General features: G+C 49.7%; 1 protein-coding gene across 1 annotated transcript; it reads left to right on the top strand.

Moving 5' to 3' along the window:
- The first annotated feature begins 1,573 nt into the window (after positions 1–1,573).
- On the top strand, positions 1,574–8,244 carry PDCD2 (programmed cell death 2). Its single transcript, XM_019659501.1, has 6 exons — positions 1,574–1,899; positions 2,327–2,569; positions 3,823–3,951; positions 5,232–5,335; positions 6,182–6,295; positions 7,623–8,244. Exons 1-6 carry the CDS (start codon positions 1,617–1,619, stop codon positions 7,779–7,781), a joined length of 1,032 nt encoding a protein of 343 aa, XP_019515046.1. The 5' UTR covers positions 1,574–1,616; the 3' UTR covers positions 7,782–8,244.
- The last annotated feature ends 1,644 nt before the right edge of the window (positions 8,245–9,888 follow it).

Below are 9,888 nucleotides of genomic sequence, written 5' to 3'. Positions count from 1 at the left end.
TCTCTGCCCCTCCTACCAGTCGAGGTGGCTTCTTCTGCAAGTCCTTAGTTTTAGGGCTTTGTATCGGCAAGATTTTAGGTTATTCTCAATGATGGTTGTTTTGTACTTTAGTTGTGATTTTGATGTGGTTGTGAGAGAAGGTAAGCACAGTGTTTACCTCCTGCGCCATCTTGACCAGAACTCTCCAGTTATACATAACTTTTTAAATCTTCCTTCTATTGCCTATGAGCTCCTGAGGCGATGGCTGAGCTTCAGGACAGACAGGGACCATCAGAACTTCCACACGGTGATCCAGAGGCCACATCGCACAGCGTGCACAGGCGCCTGTGCCCACACCCTCGTCCCTCACGCTGTGACTCAGCCCCAGATCACAGCCCTGCCAGGATGTCTGGACACCCACCCGGCTACCCTGGTCCCGCCGCCAGAGACTTGTCCCTTGGTTGGCCACTATGTGGGAATGACAGGTGGTGACACGGGAAAGTGTGCTCTCCCAGGAGCTTATCCACAGCAGGGACCTCTTATTGGGTGTGAGGGCTCTGCAGAGACATTGAGGTGCTAGAAATGTGACACCTGTGTCTATGCAGTCAAAACAACCCTAAGCAAACCATAACTCCTAACACTATCCTAACCCTTAACCCCAAACCAGAAACCCCTAAATCTCTAAACCCTAATCTTAACCCTCTAAACCCTAAAACTAACCCTGACTGTCCAGAGCATTAACTATGAACACGAAATGGACTCTGATAATTCTGATAGTTACGTCAGTCACAAAGCGACAATCATGCCAGAGATGGGTACCCCGTGCGCCCCTAACCAGTCACTCCAGACACGGGGTGCAGCGGGACCGGCCGGTCGGCTCTGTTGCACCCTCTCGAACATGAGGTTGCAGCTCCCCCGACGGCTCCTCGCTCGGCCTCAGCTGATAAGCCCACGGACGCAGCCGCACTCGTCCCTGACGGGGAAGCCTCGCCCCCGGCCACGTCCCCGGCCCAGCCTGTCGCCTGACGCTCCGCTCGCCTCGCCGAGCCCTGTCGCTCGCAAACCCGCGTGACCGCCTGGTGCGAAGCGCTCTCCCGGACGGTCGGAGCCGATCCTCGTGCCGGAGCCAGCGGGACCGGGTCCACGGCTCCACGCTCATCAAGTCTGACCGCGTGACACGGTGTGCGGCTGCCGCCTTGTCGGCCGCGTCTCGCTCGTGACGCTGACGGTGCCCCCAGCAACCCCAGCCCTGAACTCCTGAACCCCGACCTGACCTTTCTCCTCCTCGGCCTTTCGCACCCCCCCCCCTCCGTTTCTAAGTTTGGCAGCGAGCGCACGTGGGAAGCCTCCGGCAGCTCCTCGCCCGAGCACACGTGGCGACGCCCCACAGCGCCCGCGGGAAAGCGGGGTGCCCTCAGGAGCGCCCGCAGTGCCCGCCCCTACGACGGGGCACAGAACCCGCGGCCCACCAAACGCCGGGTCCGGCGCCCGGAGGACCCACGCAGCGGACCGGAAGTGGTCCCGCCCCCCGCCCCGTCGTCCAATCGCCTCGGGGCGGCCGCCCACGCGCTTCCGGTCCGCGCTTCCGCCTTCCGGCCGGCGGCGCGGCCACGCGAGCGCCCGGGTTCCACCGCGCCATGGCGGCTGCGGGCGCCGGAGCCGTGGAACTGGGCTTCGCGGAGGCGGCGCCGGCGTGGCGGCTGCGCAGCGAGCAGTTCCCCAGCAAGGTGGGCGGCCGGCCGGCGTGGCTGGGCGCGGCCGGGCTGCCGGGGCCCGCGGAGCTGAGCTGCGCGCGCTGCGGCCGCCCGCTGGCCTTCGTGCTGCAGCTGTACGCGCCGCTGCCCGGCCGCGCCGACGCCTTCCACCGCGCGCTGTTCCTCTTCTGCTGCCGGGCGCCCGCGTGCTGCGCCGGCCTGCGCGGTGAGCGGCCCCGGCCCGCGTGCTCGCGTTCCCGGCTCGCGGCGTGTTGCTAAACTGCTTGGCACCGAGTGTGCGTGGTTACGAGCAGATACAGAAAATGGAGAACTTTCGTAAAGCCGGGGCCCAGTAGCCTTTTCATATTTTTGCGGTCCGTTAGTCGCGTTATTAATTGGATTACTTTGAAACAGCCCAGACAGCTAACTGAGCTGTGCGTAACAAACTAGATCTTCTAGACTCGAGGAGTTTCTTTTCCACTTTTTTTCCCCTCTCCTTTCAGAAAATAAGCTTCTTGAAAACAAAAACTGCCCTCTATTTGTCTTTTAAATAAATAGGTGTCTTTTCTATCCTTTATGGAATAGAGGCTCAAACATTTGAGTTGATGTATTGTTTTATTTAAAAAACAATCTTTCTCTTCATTTTCTCTCAGTTTTTAGAAATCAGCTACCAAGGAAAAACGACTTTTACTCTTATGAGCCGCCCTCCGAGGCTCCTCCCCCCGAGACAGGAGAGTCCCCGTGCCTCCAGCTCCACTCCGGCGCTCATCTCTGCAGGGTTTGTGGCTGTTTAGGACCTAAGACCTGCTCTAGATGTCACAAGGCCCATTACTGCAGTAAGGAGCATCAGACTCTAGACTGGAGACTGGGACATAAACAGGCTTGTACAAAATCAGGTGAGTCCATTTTTTTATTTTTAGATTTCAGCTGTTTCATAGCATCTGTCAACCAAATCTTTCATTTTGAGGGTAACAGTTACCATTAGAAAAGGAATAATACTTTTCAGAAGTTTGTTGGTAACAGCTTCATGAAAGGACCTTTGAAGTTTTGCCCCCATGGTTATGTTCCCGCCTTGCCTTCACAGAGGCATTTAATTTATGACCCATGACCTGAAATGCTGGAACTATATAGATTAACTTACTAGGGAAAACTGTTACTATATGGCATCTACTTTATTTATTTTTATTTATTTATTTATTTATTTTTTAAATTTTATTGGGGAATTGGGGGGAGGGAACAGCTCTGGGGAATTGGGGGAAGGGGAACAGACAAGTTGCTGTCCTTTTGTTCTTCAGTCTAGTTGTGGAGGACGTGGCTTCACTGGCCCATGTTGGCACCATCATTGCACTCTTCCCGGGTGAGGCAATTGGTTGCCGGTCATTGGTTGGCCACTCACAGCGGCTCCCGGCAGCTCACCGGCTGCCAGCCACTCACGCCGGCTGCCAGCTACTCATGGTAGCTTATGGCAGCCCACTGCAGCCTACGCCATCGCTGGTGACTCAGGGCAGCCCAGCTCCAGGACAAGCTGCCGTTCACCATCTTAGCTGTAGAGGGCAGTGTCATTGACCCTCATATGTGGGATCTGAACCGGGGCCCTGCTGCTCAGAGCTGGTGCTCCTAAGCGAGCTCCTAACCAGCTGAGCCACTTGGCCGGCCCACATGGGATCTACTTTAGAAATAAGACTTTATCAGGGCTGGCTGAGTGGCTAAGTTGGTTAAAAGCACGAGCTCTGAGCAACAGGGTCACCAGTTCAGTGCCCACGTGGGCAAGTGAGCTGCGCCCAAGCTGAGCTGCTGCTGAGCTGCCAACAGGTGGCAGGATGGCTCAGCTGGTGAGAGCACGTGCTCCTAACAACAAAGTTGCTGGTTTGACTCCCGCATGGGATGGTGGGCTACGCCCACCTACAACTAAAATGGAACTCGGCACCTTGAGCTGAGCGACTGCGAGCAGCTATTGGGCGGCCGGATGGCAACTGGACTTGGAGCTGAGCTAGCTGCACCCTCCACAACTAAGATTGAAGGACAACTTGGCTGCGCCCATTCCCCAATTCCCCAATAAAATCTTTAAAAGAAAAATAAATAAGACTTTATCAGACGATCTTCAAAAATAAATTATTACTAATGGTGCTAGTTACTCTTATTCTTTCAGATAATTTGGACAATACAGTTCCAGACCACAATTTCCTTTTTCCAGAATTTGAAATTGTAATAGAAACAGAAGATGAGATTACACCTGAAGTTGTGGAAACAGATGAATCAGAGATTACAGGGAGCATGGGTAAGGAGTCAACTCAGAACTTTATTCATAGAGTGAGTAAACACGATGCTCGAATGAAAGGGCTCAGTATGTCAAAAGAGGTACTGAGAGAAAAACTCAACCCACTTTGGAAGCTGCAGTGTATAATTTCCAAACTTTGCCTCCTTTGAAAGTATCCTTCCTGTAACTCCCCTGCTTGGCAAATATCAGGTCTGTCCTGGTTTTTATATAAATACGTCACAGGAATTGTCCAGGTGGTCACTTGGGTAGGGCTGCAGGAGATGCTGCAAAAGGGGTGAGTTCAGCGTGTCCCAGACCTGTTCCTTGGATCAAGGAGGTATATGTGACAGTGCCTGGCATAGTGATTGGTCGGCGGCCGGGGCCCTTTCAAAGTTAGTTTCTCTGATCTGGCCAGTTTTCGACGTGTGATTTTGTTAGATCTCCAGAGCTGATTGTAGTCCAGTCCTTGTGCTGACCGCATGCCTACGAGGCTGGTTAGTAGCCAGCATTTACCCCCACTTAGTCTGCACCAAGGGCTGTTTGTGTATGATCTCATTAAAATCCACAGTGATTTAACAACTGTATCCCCTTTTGCAATGAAGACTTGGAGGTTCTGGGTGTAACCTGTTTGGCCATAAGTTTCACAGCTGGAGTTTGCGTTCAGTCTCATTGACTAGAACTCAAGCTCTAAACCACAAGACTAGATCCCTGGTTAGAATGTTGACTTACTGGTCTGTAATTCATACTCAGGATATCAAAAATAACCTGATACAAGTTACAGACACTAAATGCTGTGTGGACAGCAGTGGTGCAGGTAGCTGGGGTTCCAGGAGGTGAGAATGGAGAAGGAAGGAGCTGGCAGGTGCACCGTGAGCATGTGATGACGGAGCGCATGTACCAGCAGGAGGAGGAAGGCGTGTGGAATGGAGAGATGTGAGACACGAGTCCAGACGGCTTAAGGACAGTGGTGATAGCAAGGGCTCATGTTTGTTGGGTGTCCCGTTGTGTGCGGGCACAGCAGTCCTGAGCCCGGGACTTGGCTCTGTTCTTTTAAATGTGAAGCTTTAAAGAAAAGCGCTCACTAGCAGCTTGCACAGTAAAAAGTGCTTCCGGAGAACCTGGATGTTCAGATGGTCTTAAAGCTCCAGCTTGGAGGAATTTGAGTGGGGAGACCCTGTGAGGGTGTCTGGCCTCCACTGTCTGGTTTAACACTTAGTTGGTTGTTTGAAACTCAGCAGATGTGAATTGTCAAGTCGTGGGGATCACTCTTGTTGCCATAATAGTTATTGATGGTTTTTCAGGTGCAGTACCTGAGGAAGAACTGGATTCCATGGCAAAACATGAATCCAGGGAAGATAAAATTTTCCGGAAGTTTAAAACTAAAATAGCCCTGGAACCAGAGCAGGTAAGGTAGAACTCGTACAGTCCCCTCTGTGTTCTTCCCACGGGATTTTAGGGGTGTCATCACTAAAGCTGTCTCGTAAGCTGTCCTTCGCACACAGGAAAGGTGTTTCTGCAGGGCGGGTCCTTCCAGTAGTTACAGAAAGAGAACAGCTGTGCTGTCCATCATGCAGCGTTTATGCTAGCGGCAGTGTTGGGGGAGACATGTCATCTGCGACACATGGAGTTCAGGCGCCGTAACAGGTGCCTTGGGCTTGTAAAACTAACATGACATTATTAACACAGAGGCACTGGTGTTGTGAAAGGATCCTGGATCCTGAGTTACGTCATGAGCTGATGTAACGGTGTCTGCAGTGTGGAAAGAATAGAGGGAGGTTGTGAGGGCTGAGGGAGGCGATTCTGCACATTGTAAGACCTTATTGTGACGACATTGACCTGTTTGTAGTGTTGGCCTAAACACTGTGTTTCACATGGTATTTATTTGTCCTCTGTAAAACTTCTAAGTACAGTTTATGTGCAGGAGAGCACAGACAGCTGCAGCCAGTCAGTCTCAGGACCCGGTCTTGGAGACAAGGTTCGTTCATCCTTCACAGACAGTCACAATTCAGTCTGACCATGTCACCTAAGAAATAAATTCTGAGGTCCTGAGGCAGACAGCTGCAGGATCGCTTTGATGACATGGAGCAGGCAATCAGGGTGCTGGGTCTGAGGACACAGTAAGTTGCCTGTGGAAGTCTGTTCCATCAAGTGTGGGGGGCAAGTGCAGTTCTTCCCAGTGACTGTCAGTCACACACGCCACTGCAAACTGGTGCCGTGTTGGTGGTTGGAACACGACTGTGATTGATTTTAGATTCTCAGATACGGCCGAGGGATTGCCCCCATCTGGATCTCTGGTGAAAATATCCCCCAGGAAAAGGACATTCCAGATTGCCCCTGTGGTGCCAAGAGGATATTTGAATTCCAGGTATGACCCTAAATACAGACTATTTCAGCACATGGTCACTCTGGCTTATGTTTTCAAACATTAAAATACTTGACTAAAGGAACCTGCACGGGGGTCTAGATGATTTTACGGAAGGTGCCATCGTGCTAATCAGAAGCTTCCTGTCCCACCGCAGGGTTTAAAATGGTCTTCTATGCTTAAGCCTATGCTTAAGCCGATAGTTCTCTCTCTAAATAACATGGTTTTTCTGACATTGGTCACTTCGCTGGTTTTCAGACATGTGTTGACTGACCAGTGCAGTCATGAGGATTTAAAGGTACTCGCTTCCACCATCCAGACACCTAACCCTACATCCCAGTGCAGTTCTATTGGTTTTTGGGGGTTTTTTTAGCTGAGCCATCCTGCCAACAGCAGCTCAGCTCGGGCCGTGAATCGAACCAGCGACCTTGTTGCTCAGAGCTTGCACTCTTGAGCGAGCTCTTAACCAACTGAGCCACTCGGCCTGCCCCTTCTATTGTTATTTTTAAGCTCTATGGTTACCTTTGTGATTTTAAATAATACATTTTATTCCATTATTAAGGTCTGATTCTGTACTTTGTGACAGGGGTGTTTTCTCTGTTTAGTCTTGGTTTGTGGATTTATAAAGAAAACAAATGGATGTAATCATTAAGACAAATGGTTTTTCAAAAGACATTGCTAGCATCAAAATAATTTTGGGTTGAGTGGCAATGCTCTTGAACCATGGATTCATGCACCTTACAAAGTGGTAGGTGATACTTGTTTCTTAGGGGAAAAAGGAATTTTGAGGACTGTCCCCCAAACAATAGATTGGTTCTTGGACCCCAATAAGAGCTGATGATGCATGAAGCGCGTTCCTATCCGTGGTGGCAGTTCTGGGTCTTCCCTTGGCCATCTGACTACTTGTGCTCATTACTGATGTTTCTTCAGTCATAGTAACAGCATCTGCTATTCAGCTTTTAAATGGCAGAAAGTAAAAGTTCCCCAAATAGAAGCCTCAGTCCTATTTTGTGGCATATTATTGATAAAAATAATTAGGTTACCAGCCGAGCCAAATACATCAGCCAGTCCACTGTACTTGGGAACTTCTTTCTCAAGTAGAAAAGAAAGACCAAATGAAGACCAAGTGAAATAGAGAGGGGTGTTGAAGGAACAGAGTTGTAAAATATTTTTAGGTCAGATGTGCTTGTTGTGTAATGTCTGTAATTCTGCTCTGTGGTGTGGAGATTGCGAGCTCAGGGACCCTACAGTCACCCTGGAAGCGAAAGCATGTTGAAAGCAGATGACCCTGCTTGCCTTGAACCAGGTGTGACTGTCACCCTTTTCTCAGGTCATGCCTCAGCTGCTCAACTACCTAAAGGCCGACACACTGGGCAGGAGTGTCGATTGGGGTGTCCTGGCCGTCTTCACCTGCGCCGAAAGTTGTAGACGGGGCACTGGCTACACCGAGGAGTTTGTTTGGAAACAAGATGTAACAGATGCACCTTAAAGACGGCGTCGTCAAGCTTTCAAATGCTCGAGGTTAGACCTCGCAGTTCCAATTGTTAGGACTTTATCCTAAGGGAATAACTGTACCAGAGAGAGAGGTACAGAGGTATTGTTTTAGGCGTTATTTCCAATGTCTAAATAGTAGGGAAGCAAAAATGTACACTGACGGAATTACATACATGTTGGCTTATCTGTACAGCGGGAGGCTCCGCAGTTTCATGATAGAGACCTGTATGCACACCAAGTAAAATGAAGATCTAAATTGACACGCTGATACCATTATAGATGGTATTCACAGTATGACCAGATTTTTGTAAAAATATCTGTACATGTGTAAGAGCACAGAAATCAATCTGGAAAATACATACTAGGTGGGCACTGGTTAGCTGAATGGTGGGCTAAGCGAAAATCTTCTTACTTGTATGTGTATTTCTTCAATAAAAATGGGTTATGTGGTTAATTAAGTCAAACAACCGAGGTCATTTTCTCACCTACAATTTGCAAAGTTACAGAGAAAAATATTTGGGTAAACCTGCAAGGAGCTTGTCTGATAATCAGATGATTGTCTGTCACAGGCTCTAGTATACATGGAAGCCCAGACACGAACATCCTGGGCTGGTGAGTACGAGGGAGTTGCCCAGCAGTTCTGAGGCAGCTGCAGTTAGGGTCAGGAACAGGTTTGCGATCAGACAGCCTGACTTTGAAACTGACCTTGCTCATCCAGTGATCAGTGGACAGATGAGACCAACAGGCGAGACCACTGGTCTCCCTTTGCACTTCACACCACTGGCAGGGGAACCAGAGAGAGGGTGCAGGACTGGGACATCGGGGTTGCCCAGGGCGCCCCAGGGTCATCTGGCCCAGGAGCCAGCAGCCTGAGGGCAGGCCCTGAGCTCAGCTTTCAAGTGCGGGAGAGTTAGCACGGTGGCTCCTGAACCTCTGCCTTCAGCCATCCTGAGGCTACTGCAGCCCCGGGGACGCCTGCTCAGGGCCCAGGCAAAGCTGCTGTCGACTCATTCTGCTCACTTTCTCAAGGTTATTGGGTCTCTTTCCACACACCCTGCTAACCCTGAAAGGCACCGCCACCATACACGTCTTTGGAGGTGACATCGTTTGCCGATGTCCCTGAGAACCTGGCTGTTTGTACATCCAAGTCGTGGCCTAGTGGTCCATGTTGTGTGTGCGCACGTACATACACTTAACTCGTAAAGACGTGCACATAAAACACAGCGCCACATGGGAAAACGCAGCATGAAATTCCCACGGGGAGAATGGTTACATGTGATGTTTAAAGAGGGAGGGAATGGTGTTTTGATTTGAAGCTGGGGGGTTAAATCTGAATCTGAATCACCCACAAGTATGGTGATACAGCCCATGGCTACTGGAGGACACAGAAAAAGTTCCCATCAACTGGTAGAAAGGGTCACGGTTGCTAAGAATCTTAGTGGCTTCTGGAAAACTAGTGGGGCCTTCAAGTTATGAGTAATTCTTACAGTCAGGATAAGTAAATTTTGCAACACAAAAGCATCCTGACTGCTAAGGATTTTCAAGCAAATTCATTAAGGTCTGTTCCTGGAGACATCACCAGATGACGTGGACATTCGTACGGGCTTCTTGGTGTCACCAGCCAAGCTGTCCTTTAGGTGTGTATCCCCAGCAAGCGAGTTCACAGGGACTCCCACTGGGAGACAGTTGGTCCAAATCACTAGAAAGCCCACTTAGTGACCATGTTAAAAACAACTAACCAGTGTTCTGAAAAGGAAATAAATTGGTCCCATTTATAATAGCATCAAAAACAATAAAATACTTAGGAATATATTTAAGGAGGTGAAAGGTCACTACTCTGAAAACTATAAGACACTGATGAAAGAAATTGAAGACAAATAAATGAAGAGGAATCTGTGTTCTGGATTCGAAGAATTAATATTGTTAAAATGTTACTGCCTTCTGAGCAACAGGGTCGCCAGTTCGATTCCCGGCCAGTGCTGAGCTGCTGCTGAGCTTACAACAGGTGCCAGGATGGCTCAGCTAAAAATAAAACAAAAAAATCCAAAAAACATTACTGCTAAAAGCTATCTACAGATTCAATGCAATCCCTGTGAAGAGTC

This window comes from Hipposideros armiger, unplaced genomic scaffold (assembly GCF_001890085.2).
Source record: "Hipposideros armiger isolate ML-2016 unplaced genomic scaffold, ASM189008v1 scaffold_299, whole genome shotgun sequence".
Lineage (NCBI taxonomy): Eukaryota > Metazoa > Chordata > Mammalia > Chiroptera > Hipposideridae > Hipposideros > Hipposideros armiger.
The sequence above is the reverse complement of the archived record's forward strand: the minus strand, read 5'-3'. Positions and strand labels throughout refer to the sequence as shown.